At 37.6% G+C, this 23101-nt stretch overlaps 1 protein-coding gene across 2 annotated transcripts in view; it reads right to left on the bottom strand.

Annotated features, from left to right (window-relative positions):
- Nucleotides 1-23101, bottom strand: part of OXSR1 (oxidative stress responsive kinase 1) — a 68573-nt gene that overhangs the window by 18131 nt on the left and 27341 nt on the right. For both annotated transcript variants that reach the window (XM_016196180.2, XM_016196179.2), the window contains exons 5-9: nt 14933-14988; nt 7975-8084; nt 4686-4787; nt 2123-2256; nt 476-524 (exon numbers count right to left, since the gene is read on the bottom strand). In XM_016196180.2, coding sequence (XP_016051666.1) covers nt 476-524; nt 2123-2256; nt 4686-4787; nt 7975-8084; nt 14933-14988 — 451 coding nt within the window. The remainder of the gene's footprint in view (nt 1-475; nt 525-2122; nt 2257-4685; nt 4788-7974; nt 8085-14932; nt 14989-23101) is intronic.

Below are 23101 nucleotides of genomic sequence, written 5' to 3' on the forward strand. Positions count from 1 at the left end.
TTATAACTAAGAAAGCTTTAGTGTATTGTTAGGAAACATTATCTATGAAAAGTTTGCTTTTTACCATATGTTTTTTGGGACCATGGTCCCATACTTCAACTACAGTAACATCCCACTTATCTGATATCTTTAGAAAATGACATATTTACTAATTTAGTAGTAAACCCTGAAATGAGAGTTCAGTATTTTTCAGATTATATTTATAATGGAAAAATTTAACATTCATTGTTCCTGTTATAAGTTTAATCTGTTGACATTTAAATTAATTCACATGAAAAACAAACTCACTTATTCTAAAACATGTATCTTAATTCCCAAAGACTGTATAGAGCGTGTCCTCAGCAATTATTTGATATACTATCATTCTTCTAAACATAATCCTCTTAACATAATACAACTTCTGAGCAGTGAACCTAATTTAGGTAACTGAGGAAGATCAAATGAACACAAAAAATCTAAAGTTAGAATTTCCTACCTTTGCTTTTTGGAAAAATTTGTGCCTCAACAGTTCTGCTGCTGTTGGTCTAAAACCAGAAAGGAAAATGTTTACAGTTAATTCAAGTACAATGTGAGTTTTTATCTTCAAAATTGAGAAAGATTTCTTAAACAGTAAGATAAAAACTCAATATACTCCTTTCCTTAACCTGCAAAAAAGAAAAAAGTAGGATAAACTTGGTACAAGACATTGAGTAGAATAAAAACTCATACAGAAATGTTCTGATAATAATTACTGAAGGTTCTTTGACAAAGTCATTATGTAAAAATCTTTTTGAAGCATGATTTCTTAGTGGCTTCCAATATATTTGCTATTTAATATTATTTCCCAAGAAGTACGCTAATGTTTACTTTAACAAGGCATAAAAATACATCTAAACTCACAAAGTCCTCTGCTTCTGCTATGTGGCTAAGTAGATTTCACCATTTCCCTTAAAAAACTGAAGACTAAATGTAACGGATCTTCCCCAAATTTAATCTAAACTCAATTTTTACTCAACTGTGCACAGTCTTACTTCTTTTGAGTAAAGGCATCATTACAAATTTTTAACTGAGTATGAGAAGACTAAACAATACTACACTTAAGAGACTGGGCCTGATTACACCACACACCTACCATGTAATCCTGAGCAAATCACCTCCCTAAGGTTCAGGACTACCTGGCCAAGTCCCTAAAAACAGTGGTTCTTAAATGCTGCTGTGCATTACCAAAAAAAAAGTCCTAATGCCTAGGCTGCACCCCACACCAATTAAAGCAGAACCTGTGGGGGAAACCCAGGGATCATTAGTTGTTTAAATTCTCCAGGTGATTCCCATGTGTACTCAAGCTTGAGAACCAGGGCCTCAAAGGATTTCTATAAAGATTAACAGAATAAATGCAAACCGACAACATTCCGATTTTTTCATTCAGTCAAGTATTCAATATGTTCAATAGTTTGTTTGCACAATATTACTTCTTATAATTCATTCCTTTCTTCTAGGTTCATTTCCTTCTTTCTAAAGTACAATTTATAAGAGTTAAGTCTAAAATGTGACTGGAAAACCCAATCTTTGTCTGAAAAATATCTTAATTCTATGCTTAATTCTTGAATGATAGTTTGATTAGCTGGAGAATTCTAGGTTATCAGTTTTTTTCTCTCAGCATTATTCCAGTATATTCTGGCCTCAACTGTTATTATTGGGGAAGTGGCTACTGGTCTACCTGTCATTCCTCAGTAGGTAATTTGTTCCCTCAGTGTGCATTTAAGAGCTTCTATTTGCCTCTGTGTCCTGTAGTCTCATGACCATGTGTGCAAGTGGGAAAAGGGGAATGCTGCTTGGAATTGGGGGGAGGATCTTTAATCTGAGGAACATAGGTATTTCAATTCTAGAAAATTCTCAGCTATTACTTCTTTGAATATTGCCTCCCACATTCTTCCTAATCTCTCCTGTAAAGTCCACACGTACATACATGTATGTGTATACATATGTATGTCTGTTACATGCACACACTCTGACCCTTCTCGTCCTATCCTCTACGTGTCCCTCTCTCTTTCATATGCACAAATAATCCCTTGCACCTGTGTGTATGTCGTTCCTAGTTACATGTTAGAGGAAGAGAAAAGTTAAGCTTTATCTCACAGTTTACCTTTTTTCTGGATCCTTTTGAAGGCACAATGAAATCATTTTTCTAAATGATTTCCCGTATTTTTTCAGCATTTCTTTATCTTGAACACCAGTTTCCAAAGAAGGAGGATCATTCTGCAGTGTCAGCATCAAAACCTGTAAGAATTTTCAATATAATAAAAACTTCCGAAGACTCCGTTAAGTAAAATTAAATATTGTGGCCAAGACATTTTAATATGGACAATGCCAACATATAAGCAGATATTGTTTTTTAAAAGTTCACATTTAGACCACTTGTTCAGAACCCAGTTATCCACATAAACAACATCCTATAGAAAACTGGCTTCCCAGGTGGCGTGCCTACCAGGGCTCAACTGTATCCACACTATATGTCCTTTGATCAGATTCCTTTCTTCATGTCTTCTGTACTCCTCCTATCCTGCCAAACTACCTTTAAAAGAATTAAAACCATAGCAAAATTCAGAGTGTGAATTTGTTGATTACCTATTTACGGCTGTTTTAGCTTGTCACCGTGTAATCTGGGCTTCTCTTCCCAGAACTCCTCAGAAACTACTATCACAGAAATCACTGCTGATATCCCAGGTAACAGAGCTAGAGCCTTTTTAGTTCTCACCCTTCCTACCTGCCCGCAGCAACTGACAATCCTGACTAATCTCTCCATTCCTTCCTTCTTTGACTTTCATGGCAACATACTAGTGTAATGCAGAGATGTAGGTAATGGAAGTCATTTTTATGTGATGGGACTTTGGGTGATTTGTGTTCTTCTATACTGTTTGATTTTTTTTTAGAAAAGCATAAGCCATTTTTCTACACATAAAGTCAACACTAAAACATAAAAGGAGGCTACAATCAGAATTATTATTTGCTTTACAGATTTATTTGCTTTTCAGATTTATATTTACTGAAACAGAATTACTAAGGCTGGTGATAGGTCTCATTTTGATCAAATAGATTAACTTGTGTATGTCTGGCAATAATTGCAGGAGTAACTGCCTATAATGGATAGAAAGTAAACCTCATCCTCCCCCCACCAATCACCTTTTATTTTATTTTTATACTTTTTTATTGAATTTATTGGGGTGACATTGGTTAACAAAATTATACAGGTTTCAGGTGTACAATTCTATAATACATCACCTGTACACTGTCCTGTGTGTTTACCACCCAAGTCTACATCCTTTTTCAAAATAAGCCATTTCTTTGGCCTAAAATCAGCCTCCCACCTTACAGTTATATATAAAAAAAATTATTCTTAAGATTTTGTGAATATCCACTTCCTCCTAGGAGTCTTCAACCTTTAGGCAAACCATGGCCTTAAAATATCACTAACCTGCCTGGCCAGCGTGGCTCAGTGGTTGAGCATCGACCTAGGATCCAGGAGATCGCGTTTCGATTCCCGGTCAGGGCACATGCCCGGGTCGCGGGCTCGGTCCCCAGTAGGGTGCGTGCAGGAGGCAGCCGATCAATGACTCTCTCATCATTGATGTTTCTGTCTCTCTCTCTCTCCCTTTCCCTTCCTCTCTCCGAAATCAATAAAGATATATTTAAATATATATATATATCACTACCCTTTCACAGAATCAAAATCATACCCATCAAACATGTAGGTCAAGATATATATATATGTTTTGAACAGAGAGAGAGGTTTTTCGTAATAACCTTTTACTGGTTTTGTCCCTCTCTACATTGTTAGAGCCTTAAAGGGGACAGAACAGCATCTTTTAAAGGTTCTAAAGTGCTTCAGGATCACACAGGTGTGAATAATATCAATATAACAACAATTCACAGTGGTGGTGTGCCATTTTAAACACTCAATAGGATATCTTGTAAAGTGAGTAAGAAAAACTATAAACAGTAGCTACAACTACAAAGAGAACAGAATTCATGGGCATATTATAACTAAGGAGTCACACAGATAAAAATGGTTACCTACAGGACTGGCAGCACCATCTTAAACACAAAAAACTCATTATGTTACTAATGTTGGAGACAGGATGAACGACTACATTTCAGGTAACTACTACATTAGGAAATAATAATAGGCCTTTTAATAAAAGTTGCTTAGTGTCCTACCACAAAGCAAACTTTTGTTTGAGCTTTCATTATATAATAATGAGGATAATACATATGTATGGCACATGAACACTTCGCATGGATTATCTTATTTAAGATTATGAATAAGTGCTCAATGAACATTAGCTATAATTACTACTAATATGTAACCCTTCCAACAACCTTATGAAGTACAAATGATCACCATCCCCATTAAGGCTGTCATTTCCACAAAGGTGACTGTAAAGAACACACACTAAAATGAGAGACATCAGATCCTAATATCAAACTAGTTAGAGTCAGGAGATGGACAGTCACCATATAAAAAGTTCAACTACAATGTACATTCATTCAATACTAAACACCAAATATCTAATACAGATATGAACTCCTGCTACAGGAGTTAGAAGGAATGCAGGGCAGAATTCCATGAGTAAAAATGTCAAATGAAGAAAGGCTTTGAAATAGAATTGGGACATGAGCTGAGGTAGTATTCTGACTATGAGTCTCACCTTCATTGGTGGGTACTTATGATACGGTGCAGCCCCTGTGGCCAGTTCAATCGCTGTGATCCCAAAACTCCAGATATCAGCTTTGAAATCATAACCTCGGACCTGTAGAGACCAGAGATAAGTGCATGTTTACTTTTAAAAGCACTAAAAGCACTTTTAAAAAGTAGTTTCCAATATATGTCAAGAAACACGAAAGTGTTCATAAACCAAGAAAATAATCTAAAGTAGACAAAAGCTAAATATGCTTGGGAACAGCAAAAAAATAGAGGTGACCTCAATGAATGTTCACCAACAATGGGAAATTGTTAAGTATGGTATACTCATTAAAGAAATATTATATAGGGCCCGGCAGGGATTGGCTCAGCGGTTGAGCATCGACCTAGGATCCAGGAGATCGGGGTTCGATTCCCAGTCAGGGCACATGCCCGGGTTGTGGGCTCCATCCCCAGTTGGAGGCGTGCAGGAGGCAGCCGATCAATGACTCTCTCATCATTGATGTTTCTCTCCCTCTCCTTCTCTCTCTGAAATCAATAAAGATTTATTTAAATATATATATATTATATAGGTAACCAAAAGCAAAGTTAATGAATTCCATAATGAAAATATAAAAAATCACCTATGATAAAGCACTTATGAAGAAAAAGTACAAAATAGGTCATAAATTTTGATACAATTACAAATAGGTATGTAATCTATTAAAAAAGCAGAAAAAGCTAGAACAACATGTTAGGAAGCAGTGGTGTCTTCTGCCTTCAGAATCTCCGCTGAGAGCGGCCATCGTTCCCTGCCTCAGCAGAGCCTGCACAGCGGCACCCCACCGCCACCCCAGCGGCACTCAGATGCAGCCTTCCGCCACCTCCCCACAGGTCCCTCGGAGCGCCCAGGCCCCCCATCCCTGACCCCGCTCCAGCTCCCGCGTGGTGCAGTGGCCTCTCCTCAGCCTCCCGCCGTGATGACCCGTCGCCGCCACCTTACTGGGCTCCAGAACTACCACCAGGGCTCAGAGGCCACCATCAACCGCCAGGTCAACCTGCAGCTCTGCACTTCCTATGTCTACGTGTCCGTGTCTTACTACTTTGACTGCAATGATGTGGCCCCAAAGAACTCTGCCAAATATGTTCTTCACCCGTCTCATGAGGAGGGAACATGCTGAGAAACTGATGTAGCTGCAGAAGCAATGAGGTGGCGGGATCTTCCTTCAGGATATCAAGGAGCCAGACCTGATGACTGACTGGGAGAAGGGCTGAATGCAGTGGGGTGTGAGCTATACTTGGAAAAAAGTGTGAGTCACTGCTGGGCTTGCACAAACTGGCCACTGACACAAATGCCCCTCATTTGTGTAACTTCACTGAGACTCACTACCTGAATTAGCACGTGAAATCCATCAGAGAACTGGGTGACCACGTAAGCAACTTGCGCAGGTTGGGGCCCCTGAAACTGGTCTGGCAGAGCATCTCTTTGACAAGCACACCCAGGGAGACAGTGGAGACAGCTAAGCCTTAGGCTGGCTTCCCACAGCCATGGGGGTGACTTCCCTGGTCACCAGAGCAGCACATACATGTTGGAGTTACCTCACCTTTTCTCTCATTTGCACCAAATCATCCACTTATGTTCTTTCATTTGTGCCATTCCTTCAAATAAAGAAATTTGGTACCCTTCCAAAAAAATTTCCTATGGTATTTTTTTATCATCTTAATTTCTATAATGAAAAAAGTTACAAAGGGTGTGAGTATTTTTTAAGTTGTTGGTGTGAATATACTGCCAAATTCCTCTCTTCGCATACTGTCACCAGCACGTTACCTAACTGATTTTTTAACATGTCTTCTTAACCGAAGACATGTTTATTGATTTGAGAGAGGAAGGGAGAAAGGGAGAGGGAGAAACATCAATGTGAAAGAGAAGCATCGACTGGTTCCCTCACATACTCGCCCCACCGGGGATCAAATCCACAACCGAGGTATGTGCCCTGACTGGGAATCAAACATGCAACCTTTTGTGGTTTATGGGATGATGCTCCAACCAACTAAGTCACCAGGCCAGGGCGGTATAACTAAATATTTTAATTTTCTACACCAAGCAATAAATATGGTTTTGGGAATGTGTGAGACCTAAAATTATAGCTCCTTACTTTATGCTGTCTTGACATCTGGTAAATAAATAGGAGGGCCTCTAATGACCTAAGTGGAAATTCCCCTCCCCTCTCTGCTCCTGAGCATCAGATCCCCTAGCTCAACAACCCTGCTAATCAAATGTACCAGGTATAGTTCTTGCTTTCCCCAGAGGAGCACCTGGAATTATTCAAACGAGCCAATCACATCTTCACAAGGAATCCAAGGGGCATCTCACTTCTTGATACTACAAAGCCTGTCTCCTATAGAAACTGTTTGTTCAGTCTCCTCCTGAATGCAACCCCTTGTGGCATGCAGTGTCCTCCCCCCAGCTATATGCATATGCAACTAATAAACTGATCCTTCCCTCACAACGGGGGGGATCCAGGCATTACAACAGAGTGAAAAGTAAATTCAGTTCTACATAATGAGTTTGATACACCAATAAGACATTTCTGCAAAACACGCAGAGGGGGCTGGAAACATCTAGAGGCTTAGGAAATGAGACCGGACAAGATATAGTTTAGAAATAATAAGTGGGAAGCCAAGAGGACATCCAGTGAGTACGAGAGAGAAGAGAAGTGTTCAATCAAGGTCCTGGGAAGCAGTGCCCTTTAGCGGTAGAAAAAAAGCCAGGAAAGAAGTCAGAGAACTGGTCTGACAGGCAGAAAAGAATCAGAAAACTACGCTAGGGAAGCTAAGGGAGTGAAAGGTGGGAATGGCCAATAGTGTCAAATGCCACAAAGAGAACAATATAAGGAAAAAGAAGTGAGAACAGGTGTCAAGATTTGGCAGACTTTCTGTAGGTAAGGGGATGAGTGACATCAGACTGCAGTTGGAAGCAACTGGAAAATGATGGCACTGAGAAAACCAGTCCCTCTAGAACCAAAGCAACACAACTACATGTAAACAGATTAGGTAATTTAATTTATACAAAGGAAAAGACTACTAAACCAATCTTCATTATCTTATTCCTTAGCTTGTCTTTAGTGTAAATCCTGATTTTCACATGTCCTTTGTAAAGCTGTACAGTTTTTGGTGTGTTTTTGGGAGAGTGAAAGTCTTAACCAAGGAACACAGGTGTGTCAATCCTGGACCTAACCAAGGATACCAAACAGAAGCAAATGCTACTCAGTGCTTCAGTTTTATAGCATAACCCTAAGCCACTCCAAAGACAGTACCTGTTCCATCACTTCAGGTGCCATCCAGCAAGGGGTTCCAACAAAGGTCTTTCTCACTTTATTTCGGGTAATATCACCACCAGTTGCTAAAAAAGCACTAACACCAAAGTCTGAAACAGAAAATAACAGCAAGATATTAAAAGTGCAGTAAGTGACATATATGAATAGGAAAATAATATAATGTAGTTATAATTCTACATACAAACAGCACGACATCTCTTCTTTCTGCTGAACTTTGCATGTGTGTGTTGAGAACAAAGCAAGTTTTACTCAGGCCAAGAAAAACAAAGGGGCCAGGGCACGGGACCCTGCGCAAGTGAAAGTACACTCCCCAGTGGACGTGGGCGAGAGAGTAAGCTGAGCCTCAGTGGAATTTCTTGACCAAATTAAAACACAGCTTAACAGGTCCTGCATTACATTCCTCTCCACCCAGACACATCATAATTCAAATTTTCCTTCTTGCTCCGCTCCATTCTTTTCATTTTATCTTCCCAAACTGAAACTCTATACACATTAAATAATAATTCTCCACTGCTACCTTCCCCCAGCTCTGGCAACCAGCATTTTACTTCCTGTCTCTATGATTCTCACTATTCTAAGTACCTCATATGAGTGGAATCACACAGTATTTGTCTATTTATAACTTGCTTATTTCATAATGTCCTGAAGGTTCATCCATATTGCAGGATGTCAGAACTTCCTTCCTTTATAAATTGAATATTCCACTGTATCTACCTTTTGTGTACTGATTAATCCATTGATAAACACTTAGCTTGCTTCCATGATTTAGCCACTATGAATAATGCTGCTTTGAAAATGGGTATACAAATATTTTTTGAGTCTCTGCTTTCAGTTCTTTGGGGTTATATACCCAGAAGTGAAACTGCTGGATCATACAGTATTTTTTTTTTAATCCTCACCTGAGAATACTTTTTCCATTGCTTTTCAGAGAAAGTGGAAGGGAGAGAGAAACATCGATGTGAGAAAAACATCAATGTGAGACATACACATCAACTGGCTGCCTCCTGCTCAGGCCCCAAGTAGGGCTGGGAATCAAGCCTGCAACAGAGGTATGTGCCCTTGACCAGAATCGAACCAGAGACCCTTCAGTCCATGGGCCGATGCTCTAACCACTGAGCAAAACTGGCTAGCGCCATAGAGTATTTTTGTTTCAGGAACAGCCACACTTTTTTCCACAGCAGCTGTACCTTTTTACATTTCCACCAACAGTGAACAAGGATTCCAATTTTTCCACATCCCTGTTATTTTGGGTGTGGGTTTTTTTTTTGTTTGTTTTTTGGATAGTAGCAACCATCCTGGTGGGTATGAGGTGGTATCTCCTTGTAGTTTTGATTTGCATTTCCCTGCTCAGCAGCTTTTCATGTGCTTACTGATCCTTTGTTTATCTTCTTTGGAAAAACGTATATTTAAGTCCATTTTTTATTTTTTTAAAAATATATTTTTATTGATTTCAGAGAGAGGAAGGGAGAGAGAAACATCAATGATGAGAGTCATTGATCGGCTGCCTCCTGCATGCTCCCTACTGGGGATCGAGTCTGCAGCCCGGGCATGTGCCCTGACCAGGAATCGAACCCATGATTTCCTGGATCCTAGGTCGATGCTCAACTGCTGAGCCACAGCAGCCAGGCTCAAGTCCATTTCTTAAAACTTTGTTCTTTTGTTAAGTTCTAGGAGTTTTCTATGAATTCTGGATATTATTAGTCTCTTATCAAGTATATGGCTTGCAAATATTTTCTCCCATTTCATGGGTTGGCTTTTTACTCTTTTGGTAGTTTTACACACAAAATTTTTAATTTTCATAAAGGTCAATTTGTCTACTTTTTCTTCGATTAAGCCATGCCTTTGGCATCATATCTAAGAAATCATTGTCAAATCCAATGTCATAAAACTTTTACCCTACGTTTTCTTCTAAGAATTTTATTTTTAGGTCTTACATTTCGATCTTTGACTCATTTTGAGTTAATTTTTGTATATGGTGTTAGATTAAGGATCCAACTTCATTGTTCTTCATGGGGATATATAGTTTTCTCAACACCATTTGTTCTTTCCCCATTGAATGGTCTTGGCACCTTTGTCTAAACAAGTTCACCATATACAGGGTGGGGCAAAGTAGATTTACAGTTGTGAGTATGTGAAACAGAGTTTATTCTTGCATTACTATTCATTAATTATCGTATTTTTCCATTAGAACAATGTAAACCTACTTGCGCCGCACTCTGTATGTGAGGGTTTATTTCTGGGCTCTCTTTTCTATTTTATCAGTCTCTGTCTATCTTTATGCCCATAACATACTGTTTTTATTACTGTTGCTTTGCAGTAAGTTTTGAAAACAAGAAATGTCAATTTTCCAGCTTTGTTTATTCTTTTTCAAAATTGTTTAGACTACTTGAGATTCCATATGAATTTTAGGATGAATTTTTCTATTCCTGGGGGGGAAAAAAGGAAAATCATTGGGATTTTGACAGTGATTGCACTGAATCTGTAGATCCCTTTGGGTAGTATTGACGTTTTAACATTACAGGTATCCCCCACTTTCTAGTTTGTATTATGCCACTTTGCTTTTATGAAAGACTACATGAGTACCTGTTTCTAGTAACCAAAAGAAACCAGAAGAGGATTTTCACTTTTACAAAAAAGCCATTACCGTACCAATGTAGTTTTTTTGTGAAAGCAAGTGGCCTAAAGTTAACTTTCTAAAAGAGGGAGATATTCTTTGCTTTAAGCCATTTTGGTTTGTGAAAGATTTCATAAAAATGCTCTACTTCAGGAGAGTGGGAAAACCTGTATAGACAGTATATAGTTGGATCATGTGTTTTTTATCCACTCTGCCAATCTCTGTCTTTTCATTGGAGAATTGGGTTAACATAAAGCAGTTACTGATATAAAGGGACTTCTATCACTACATGATTTATTTTCTTTATGTTTAATAGTTTTGTGCCTCATTTCCTACATTACTTTGAGTTTTGTGTTTAGTTGTTTTATTTTGAAATCTTATTTTTCTCATGTTTTTGTCTATATTCTATAGCTATTTTCTTTACACCTACCATTCTAAAGTTATAACACTCTAATCTGAATTTATACCAACTTACCTTCAATACATAGAAAAACTCTTCTCCTTTACAGCCCTTTTTCCACCTTTTTTGGTTGTTGATGTCACAAAATTACATCTTAATACATTGCGTATTCAAGACCATAAATGAATAATTCTTTTAAATGCATTAATCTCTTAAACTTTGTAGACAACAAGACGGAGTTACAAACTAATGTTACTATAATACTAACTTTTATACCAATAATTGTTTTTAGTAGCGTATTAGTCTCTTAAAATCATGTAGAAAACAAAAGGTAGAGCTATAAACCATTGTTACAATGATACTTACAATAATAGCTTTTATAGTTGCCCATGTATTTACCTTTATTGAGATCTTTATTTCTTCATAGTGCTTGGAGTTATTGTCTAGCGTCTTTTCATTGCACTTTGCAGGACTCCCTTGAGCATTTCTTGCAGGGCAGGCCTAGTGAAAACATATTGCCTCAGCTTTTATCTACCTGGGAATGTCTTAATTTATCCCTCACTTTTGATGAAGTTTTACCAGATACAGGATTCTTGGGTGACTATTTTTTCCTTTTAGCACTTGAATATATTGGCCCACTGCCTTCTGGCCTCCAAAGTTTTTGATAAGAAATCTACTGACAACCATATTATTCAGTATCCCTTCTGATGAGTCATTTCTCTCTTGCTGCTCTCAAGATTCTTGTCCCTGGTTTTCATAAGTTTGATTATAATGTGTCTCTGCATGAGTTTCTTAGTGCTTTTCTTACTTGGTGGTCGTTGAGCTTCTTAGATGTTTATGTTCATGTCTTTAATCAAATTTGGGAAGTTTTAAGCCATTATTTCATCAAATTCTATCTCTGCCCCTTTCTCTCTTCTTCTGGACTTCCCACAATGTATACGTCGGTCCACTTACTGGTGTCCAACTAGTCCCTCAGGCTCTGTTCACTTTTCAAGCCTTTACCTTTCTATTTACCAGATTACTAATTTCCATTTTCCTATCGTCAAACTCACCAATTCTTTCTTCTGCCAACTCAAATCTGCAAGTGAATCTTCCAGTGAGTTTTTCATTTTGCAGTACAGTAACTTTTTAGCTCCATTTGTTTTTGGTTTCCTTTAGGTTTTCTCTATTAACAGTTCCATTTTGTTCACACATTGTTTTCTTTGTCTTTTTTTACATCATCTGTTACTTCTCTGAGCATCCTTAAGATAGCGGTTTTAAAATCTTTGTCTAGTAGATCTGCCATCAGGTTTTTTTCACTGCCAATTTCTGTTAATTTTGTATTTCCTCTGAATAGGCCATACTTTGCAGTTTCATTGAATGCCTTGTGATTTTTTGTTGTTGTTGAAAACAGGAAATTTGAATCTAATAATATGGCAACTGTAGAGATCAGATTCTACCCCATTTCCAGGGTTTGCAGTTTCTTGTGAATGTTTTGGGAGTTTTTGATTTTTTTTTTCAGTTGTTGTAGACTGTGTCTGTGTCAAGCATCAGCCTGAGGTATAAACTTAATGTCTTCTCAGATCTTTTCAGCACTTTTTCCTTGGCATGTGCTGTCACTTTCCAATTTCCCCTGTAAATGTAGTTGTTTTTTAATGTCCTAGTCTTTAATGTCTGACTCCAAAAGGGGAAAGAAGAGGAAAAATGAAGGGAAGGAAAAAGGGTGCTCGTCTGGCCTATTAAGTCTCTTGGAAGTCACTGGGGGTGGGGAGAGTAACCACCATAATGGCTGCTTGCCTCTTTAGCCACACCTTTGAGATCCGAAGCAGCCATCAGTGATCAGAGCAAAGATGCCTGATACTTGGAGAACAGAATCCTTTTTGCCCACTATGGTTCCTGCAAGCTGTGTGCAAACTGCTCCAAAACAGATGCATAGCTGTCTACAAGTAGCTGATGAGTGAAGAATGAGTGGCTCTGAAATAGACCAAATTAACTACAATTTACCTTCCAAGACCTTCCCTAGATTTTCAAGCCTTCAATGGTCTATAGAATTCCAGTTACAGTAAGTCCTGCTTAACAATAGGATAAGGACTTTAAGTAAAACGATGTGTAATAAAACCAGTTTTACCATAAGCTAATTGATACAAACAAGAGTTAAGTTCCTAAGGCATCCCATGGACATTATAATGAAATGACAAACAAAATGTTATTCAAGAACCCTGCTATACATCAGACAGATTCTGCTAGTTCAATTGGTGTCTAGGTGGGAAGATAGGTTCCTGGTGACTCTGTTCACCATTTCCCCAGAATCCTCGTCTTTAATTTTTTTTCCACTTCATTGTGCTTCTTTAAGCAATACTGCACAACTGTCCCTGATGCTGAACTTATATAAATGGAATCACATGCTATCTACAAGGGTGAGCAAAAGTAGGTTAAGGATAATAATACAGAATACAATAATTAACTAATAAATATAATACAAGAATAAACTCGCAACTGTAAACCAACTTTTGCCCATTCCCTGTATTCTATTTCGACTGGCTTATTTCATCCCATGTCTTTGTAAGTTATTCATGTTTTTGTATATAGTTGTAATTGTATTCAATTTCATCACTCGATAGTATTCTAATGTATAAATTAACCACAATTTATTTATTCATTCCACTAATGAAGGGCTTGAGGCTGTTTCAAACTTTCAATGCTTATGAGCAACATGGCACACATAAGCATGAGTTCCTCTAGGCCATGACATCTAAAAGCCAAAGTTTCAGGATACATATATCTTTAACTTAATGAAGTGTTTGAACTAATTTACTCTCCCACAATCAGAGTATGAGATTTGTCCTTGCTTTACATTCAAACTAACAACAGGTATTATTAGATGTTTTTGTCAGCTTAGTCAGTATAATGTGGTATGCCAATGTTACTAGACTTTGATTTAATTGATTACTAGTGCGGCTGAACATCTTGTATTATATTTATGTTCTGAATTCTTCATTTGGGAAATCTTATGTCTATTTTATTCAGATTTTTTCTTAATGAATTCTTTATATATTCTAAATTTGAACCCTTTATCAGTACTCATGCAGCAAATATCTTCTCTACTCTGTGGTTTGCCTTTTTACTTACTAATGGTGGTCAACTGTTGTTTCCTATTTTGATGAATAGAAGTTGCTAATTTGAAGAGTCCCCTTTATGTTAGCACATTACGTGGCCTGGTTAAAATGTCCCCGTGCCTTAGTACAGGAACATGTGCACCTCAGTTACCTTCTAAAGCGGAAGAAAGAGCGAGTTTTGAGTGATTATCTTCCTCCTGCTAAACCCCGGCTGTTGTAACAGCATCCGTGGGACCGAGCGGAGGCTTTCTCAGGGAACCTGCTTGCTCAGCCACCCTGTGGTCCCGCCATGCTGGAGCCTCAGCCTGAAGCAAGGGTTGTTTTACCAGGAGAGCCACCTTTGGCAGGACCTAGATTCCAACTCCTGCCTCTTTAGCTTGGAATCTCCCAAAGCACACTTCCATCTGTCAGATGCCTCTTCCCAACTGGCAAATATCCCACGTCCCCCAGTACAGAAGCTTCTCTGTATCATCTGCCTATAGCGTATGTGTTCTTAAACACAATGAGGTTTCTTGACTACTTCTCCTTTTAAAAAAAGTACAGAATGCTAGAGGACCCATAGAAGAAGACCCTAATGGGGGATAAGGAGTGGACAACTAGAAAGTAGTAAGTAACGAAAATGTCTAAAATGTCAGAAAAATGTCTAAGATTGAAAATGGAGACTGAGTAGTGAGAAACACCTTGAGAACCAGCAGGGACATGTCCAATAGGATGCTTTCTAGGAATGGTCCAGGAAAGAGAAGAGCAATTTGACAAAGGAAACATAAAGATGAGTAATGTAGTTCTACTGACCAATAAATCAAAATAAAAAGATATACTAATCATTACCTGCAATCTGTACTGAGCCATCTTCTCCAAGAAGAATATTTCCAGCTTTCACATCTCTTTAAGAAAAACAAAGGTTACATATTAAAATAACACATATTCATTGCAGGCACATAATTTAAGAAACAGTTTACTATATTCATACAACATGCCAATTGAAGTGCTGTATTTTGCATTAAAAGGTATTAAAGCCAATAGTAAAATTTTAAAAATTTTAGTCACTTGTACTAGAATCCAAACATTGTAAACAGAAAGCTAGAATAACACAAAGCTTTTTACTATAAAATCTAGAAAATCCAAGATTAAATGCTCAACTGGGATAATAATAGTGGCCAAAGAATGTGATCCTCACCCTCACCTAATTCTACTTTGTGAAATATATTGTTTTTTTCCTACACCCTAACATATGATCAAAATTTTTAAATGGTCGATATGTGGTTGAAAACAGGGATTATTCTATGACTGTAGCATAAAAACAGATATAAATTATTCAAAGATCTCTATATTTCACTGATAACTACAGCAACTCAAGTAATACATTAATACATTCTTGTTATAAAATCCTGAACATCACTGAAAAGGCCAAGTCTCTTTCACTACTATTCTCAAATCTAGCATTCTCTCCAAATTTTCAACCGTTATCAGTCTGATTCATGGAATATGTTCCTATAACATAACTGGTTTTTTCTTCCAACGTAAATGATATCACACTGTCCTTCCAATCTACTACTTGTTTTTCTTATGCAACATTATGTTAGTACTATCTGGCAAAATTTAAAATCCTTAAATCCTACAAGTAGCAAATCCATTTCTTGATAACCTGGAACAACTCTCACAATATACAGGGAATGTAGAAGGGGTTCACTGAAGCATTACTTGTAATAACAACCCCAAATGATAACAGCCTAAAAAGCCAACAACAGCAGAAAGGTTAAATTAATTCTGTTATATCCATGAAATGGAACAAGGTTAACCAACATGTTAAGACTGGACGTTCCCTCTAATACATACTGCTAAGTGAGCAAATCCAGCAGAACAGTGCATTTTGCGTGCACCCGCACCTACACCTTTTCATATACACCAAACTGAGAGCGACGAAGGGGTTCCTTTTGTGGAGAGGAGTGGGACCAGAGTCAAGGGGAACAGGGTTTGGATATCTTGTAGGACTAGGCTCATCTATTTATTTTGTAATTAAAAATAAGTATAATTAAATAAATAAAAGAGAGCCAGCCCTTGAATCTAGACAAGAAAGAAAAGCAAGACTAGCTCATGGAGGAAGGCCTTGTTTGTCACGAAAAGGAACCAAGGAGAAGCACAATTCTACCCTTTTCCTGTGCATCTTGTTTTTGTCCGTCTTTAGAAAGAACCATTCCTTGGTAAATAATGAACAGTTTCATAACTGTGTGCAGCATCACCGTAACAGAGTATATCATTCCTTTCCTGAATATATACTAAAACATAAAATTATGTTACTGAGCACTTCGTAATGCTTATAAATCCAAACAATTTACAGGACATTGTAAATTTTCCCAGAGGCTGACTTACAGTGGAGGCTAACTCACTTTGCTCTACAAACCTGAAGTTTCTGACTCTAGAAATCTATGAACAGGAGAAAATTGAGGACATTCCCTTCCCTTGGTGACAAAGACCATTCAACTGAGCCAACCATGAACCTTCAACTCCCTTTTTTTCTGAGCTCATCTGGAATGTCACCTAAAATTCAATGAAAAAAACAATGTATAGTTTAGTTACTTCCTCCTCTGTGTTTTTTACAGCACACTGTAATACAATGTAAATACAGATCATAGAAATATGACCATATTTCTGGGTCTTTCTCATTTCATCATGAGCCATATCTGGGACTATATCATAATACATATCTATATCACCTGCAATTATATACTTAGTATTATGATTAGAACATAGGAGCATCTCCCAGATATTTATGAAATAGATTTAAATAACCAAATAGAAGACAACATGTCTCAAATGCTCTTATGGAGATAAGTGTGATATTAAATAAATAAATCCAACAAAACACTAAAAAATAAAATTTGATTGTTTCTGGAGAGAAGTGACGTATTAAATCAAGCAATTTAACTAAATACCAAAATAAAACTTGATTGTTCCCTCCCCATAGTCCCAACTCCTAACTCTGTTCTGGATGTTACGGTTATAAACCAATACAATGCAGTCTAATGGGATAACCATAACTACACATGAATAGGAGACCAGTGACACTGCAGTATAACTATATAATGAAATACTACGAACACTAATGAATATATGTGTTAACACAGAACAATCTCCAAATACAGGGTGTCCCAAAAAAATGTATATACACTTTAAAAGCTCATAGCTCAATTTTGAAGATGAAATGTATTTTAATAAAGACTGCCTTTATAATTATTCAAAGTGTGTGTATACATTTTTGGGGGACACCATATATATTCTTGAGTGAAGAATATTACACATAGTATGTTGCCATTTGTCTGGGTTTTTGTTGTTGTTGTTTAAAGCAAGAGGGAAAGGGACATACATATTATGTTTGGCCTGAAATCTCTCTCGAAGGAGTCACAAGAAAATGGCAAGGCCAGGGTACTAGAGGTTCAGGGAAGGAAGAAGGCTATATTTTTAGAACAGTTTTGAGTTTTCATAAAAATTGAGAAGATAGTACATAGGAGTTCTCACACACCTTGTACTCAGTTTCCCCTATTATTAGGATCTTACATTAGTACGGTACTTTTGTTTCAATTAATGAACCAGTACTGATACATTACTACTAACTAAAGTTCACCATTTATTCAGGTTATTTTAGTTTTTACCTAATGCCCTTTTTCTGTCCCAGGATCCCATCCTCTCCTTAGGCTCCTCTTGTCTGTGACAGTTTCTCTGACTTTCCTTGTTTTTGATGACCTTCACAGTTTGAGAAGTAAGGCTCTAGTATACTCTAGGATGACCATCTGATGGAATTTGTATGTTTCCCTCATGATTAGACTGGTGTTATGAGTTCTTGGAAGGAAAACCACAGAAGCAAAGTGCCATTTTCATCACATCATATCAAGAGTACATAGTATCAACATAATTTAGCCATAGTTGATATTGAGAAGACTTACTTTGTATCATATACCATTTTGTGCTGTTTGAACTTTTTAAGCCATGTATATGTATTACCTATTTAAATGATGTTTTCTACATTTTGTCTTTCATAAGTGAAGAGATAGTCATCCATTTTCAGTAGAACCTTCACTTTCCTGAGCAATTCACCAGATAATCAATTCATGTTTCCCTTTTGAAACCACAAGTGCAATCAGTAGAACAGCTTCCAGGAGTAAAAGCAGAGGAATCTCAAGCAGCTAAATGGCTCGCTGGACAATTAAACACTCTACAGCCTGTCCTCACACACAACAGGACAACTGACCTTTCAAGACAATGATTTGTAACTAAACACCTGGCAATCAATGTAGTCCTTGATTAAATAACTGTGTTTACTCTGCTACAAAGAGTACCAAGCAACCCAGCAGCCCCACCAGTCAAATCCTCCATCTGCTCTCACACAGCAAGGAAGGTGAGTTCTATTTTTCTCAGCTTAATGCCACTTCTCACATGTCACTATGCACCGAAGTTACAAATTCCTTTTAAAATTAACAGAAATGTCATAGACATGCTTGACTTTCTTATTAGTACAGAACACAAGTTTCTCCCCATAACATTTTTATGACTCATCAATCAGCCTAGATTATGGAAAACTTGAAAAAGGTCAAGAGGAGAAACAAATCCAAACAAAAGCTGGCAAACACACTACATTTAGGCATCGTAAACTGACTAAGTAAAACCTCCATTAGAGCTAACTTGCTTAGTGGGAAGACTATCTGGGTAGGTAGATACCGAGAGAAAAGTTTAAGTCTAACTTAGAGACCTGTTCACCCCAGTCAGAAACCTCTACAGTCTAGAGGGTCAAGGGGAAAACACAGCAGAGATAGAGGAAAACTGACCTGATCCACCAGGCTGACAGAAATCTACCTGAAACAACTGGGCTTTAAAGATATGAGAAGTAGCAAAACCTTTCCAAAAATGAAAAGCGACAGTTGCTAAGGACCAAAGCAGTGCTCCTCGGTAAATAGAGAGCCTTGGTCAATAGAACAGAGACACTGCTCCCAAATGGCTAAGGAGCTCAGGTTTTAAAACCCACCCCTAGTTAGAAAACATGGCACTGAGCTGGTTTAAGGGTGAGAGTTAGAACTGAGAGCCTTCATAAAGCCAGGACCCTGGGAAGACTGAGCCATAATGAAAGATACACTTAACAAAGGTAAGCTAGTATAGGCATACTAAAATAAGATCGAATGGTTTTTAATACAAAAACATTTCTAGGATTTATTCCCTTTTTATAAGGGTCATTGTAAAGTTTTTAAAAAAGTAATTTTTAAAAAGGAGTAATTGTTAACAGGAAGATAACAATCCTGAACCTATATGTACCTATAACATATCTTCAATTACAGAGGACTGTAGTTAAAAGGGGTCATTTGGGTTGTAGGGCTCTTTTCCATTAACATCTGGCCTCCACTGTTCTGAAGTGAAGTCAGCGTTTAAGCATATTGATGCTTTCTGTCTTTGTCTGTTCAAGCTGCTATAATAAAAATACCTCAGAGACTAAGTGGCTTAAAAATCCAACATTTATTTTTCACAGTTCTGGAGGTTGGGTAGTCCAAGATCAAAGCAGTGGCAGATTTGGTGTCTGGTAAGGATCTGTTTCCTAGTTCATAGGTGCTGTGTCTTCACATGGCAGAAGGGGCAAGGGAGTTCTCTGGGGTATCTTTTTACTGATTTTTTAGAGAGAGAGGAAAGGAGAGGGAGAAACATAGAAACATTGATGAGAGAGAAATATCTACATCAATTGGCTTCTCCTGCATGCCCCCATCGAGCCCACACCCAGGCATGTGCCCTGACCAGGAATCAAACTAGCAACCTCTTGGTGCACGGGTCGATGTCCAAAAACTGAGCAACACCAGCCATGGGGTATCTTTTATAGCACACTAATCCCATTCATGAGGGCTCTATTCTCATGACCTAATCACCTCCCAAGGCCCCACCTCCAAATACTATCATACTGGAGATTGGGTTTCAACAAATGAATTTTGAGGGGACACATTCAATGTAACGCTCCCTCTACATGAGGAGTTGTTTTTCTCTTGCTGCTTTCAATATACTCTGTGTTCAGATTTCAATGGTGTGACTATGAAGAGTCTAGGTATAGATCTCTATATGGTTCATTCAGCTTCTTTAATTTGTAGATTATTTTTGTTCGAATTTGGAAGTTTTGGGCCATTACTTCTTTCAGTATTTTTTCTGTCCCTTGTACTCACTTAGCTAAATGAGAGCTGATTTATTTTACAAAGCAAATGTTAAAGTCTGTTAGAGCAGACTAAATTTGTATGAATCAACTTGATATGAATCAATTCACAGCTTTCTAAAAAGAAAGTGATCATAACATGTATTTCAGGTTAATTTACTCTTAACTATATAAAGTCTGCATATGTAAAGGTTTAGGAAAAAATATATTTTATAGTTTTCTGAAGACTTTGGCTTTTAAAAATAGAGATATGGATATATTAAATAAAACACTGGTTTATTTAAAGAATACTAATTCCAGTGGCAGCTCTAAAATCTATTGAGTTAGAAACTAAAAAATATAACTGATATTGAACCAATGTATACACAGCTTCACTGATTAATACAATCTTTTCTAGCAGGCTTTGAAAGCAGACTTCCTAAATTCAGATCCCAGCTGTCATAGGTGGGTAATTTTCAGCAAATTACTTAACTTGATTTACCTTGGTTTCCTTATCTGTAAAATGGGGATGATAATAGTACCTACCTCATGAATGAACTGTGAACATTAAGTGAGGTAATACAGTCAATGCATTTAGAATAGTATTTAGCATACAACTGTCAATGAATGCTAGTTGTCATTATCATCTACACCAGAGGTCAACAAACATTTTCTTAAGGGGCCAGAGAGTTAAATATTTTAGGCTTTGTGAGCCAGGTATTCTCTGTCACCACTACTTTGTCTTTGTAGTAGGAAAGCAGCCGTAAACAATCTGTAAATGAGTGGGCGTGGCTGTGGGTGTTTTGTGTTTTAGAAACAGGCATAAGGTTAGATGCAACCTGTGGGCCATAGTTTGTCAATTTCTGATGATCTACACAGCTGTAGAAAAAAATTTTCTCTCTCACATAATAGTCTGGGCATAAGAAACATCAGTCCCTACGCCCAGTATGGTACTCCATAGGGACTTGGGCTCCTCCTATTTTATTGCTTTAACATCTCTAGGTTTTTGCTGCATAGTCCAAGATGGCTTATCACTACACCCACATCTCAATGGAAGGAAGGAAAGGGGAAATACAGGTTATGCCACTTTCCGTTAGCAGTGGTTTTCAGGACATTTGGCAATGTCTGGAGACATTTTTGGTTGTGACAATGGGTACTGGGGGGAGGTGCAACTGACCTGATAAGATAGAAGCCAGAAATGCTGCTAAATATATCCTACAATGCACAGGACAGTCCCTATAAGGAAGAATTGCCCAACTCAAATGTCAGTAGTGCTGGGGTGGATAAAACCTGATAAGTAGTTCACAACACTTTTGTTCTCATCACAGTGGCTAGAAACTAAATCTCATGGTCATATTTGGCCTGCATGTGGCTATGAAATGTTGCCTTTCTTACTGATGTTAATGTGCCCAGTAAAAATCTCTTTTAATTCAAGAAAGGGAGACATATTGGGGCCAATAAGCAGCCTCCAAAACATTTCTTTCAAGAAGACTGTTTAATGAACATAGAATCAGAGCTGAGATATTAACTGAATTATGTTCATTGCTAGTTTCACGGTATGTAATCACAGGGTTATCACCATCTAAAAGATAGGAATCCTGCTTTTAGGGCACCTTTTCTTCTTGACAGTGAGGGAAATACATTCCAAGTGTTCACTCTTTGGTCATACCCCTTTTTAAGGTCATTGGTTAACACCTTATTTTAACTTCATACAAAACAATGGATTAGGTGCAGTCTTATATCAAAAATCCTATTGTCTTAAGAACATACCTTCAGTGCTTCCATGATTTCTAGTTTATATATTATTCTTTACAGTCAACTGTTCTCCTTCAACCCCATAAAAGAGAATTTGTTTTCCTTTGTAAGACTTAGAGAGCAGGTTGGACAATTTAGACAACCAGAAAGAATTTCACACTTTTTCCTAGAATGAGATGCTCCTATAAATGGCTGGTTTCACCTATTTTATGTTGATTTTCTTTAAAACGCTGCTATTCTAGAGTAGCCTAATCAAGCCCTGACCAGGTGGCTCGGTTGGTTGGAGCATTGTCCCATACACCAAAAGGCTGCAGGTTCAATTGCCAGTTAGGGCACATACCTAGGTTGCTGGTTCGATCCCTGGTCGGGGTACATGTGGGAGGCAACTAGTCAATGTGTCTCTCTCACATAGGTATTTATCTCTCTCCTTCTCCTTCTCTCTGCCTCTCACCCTCCCTTCTACTCTCTCTAAAAGCAATGGAAAAAAATACCCTTGGTTGAGGATTAACAAAATAAATAAATAAATAAATAAATAAATAAATAAATAAATAAATAAATAAATAAATAAAATAAAAACATACCCTCAGGTGAGGATTAAAAATTTTTTTAAGAGTTTCTGTGTGTGTGCGCGCTAGGGTGAGGGTAATCTTGCTTTTTCACTCCATATTCTGGATACTCCTTTTTTAAAAAAATTTTTAATAGATTTTCAGAGAGAGAGAGATATAAAACAACCTTGATTTGTTGCTCCACTTATTTACACATTCATTGGTGGATTCTTGTATGTGCCCTGACTGGGGATCAAACCTGCAACCTGGGTGTATTGGGACGATGCTCTAACCGAGCTACCCAGTCAGGGCCCTGATTACTCCTTAAAACCTCAGTTTTACAACTTGGTAGATGATCTTCAATCAGTTACTTTTCAGGGCGTTTGCTGTCCTTTTGTTGAGGGATTAGGATTAAGTGATTCTTCAAATTCGGGTATAACTAACAAAACTAAAAGATATTTTAAGTGTATAATGAAATGGTTTGATATTCGAATGTACTGAGAAAGGATCCCACCCCCATCAAGTAAATTAACACATCTATCA

The sequence above is a fragment of the Miniopterus natalensis genome, chromosome 15 (assembly GCF_054644295.1).
Source record: "Miniopterus natalensis isolate mMinNat1 chromosome 15, mMinNat1.hap1, whole genome shotgun sequence".
NCBI classification, from domain to species: domain Eukaryota; kingdom Metazoa; phylum Chordata; class Mammalia; order Chiroptera; family Miniopteridae; genus Miniopterus; species Miniopterus natalensis.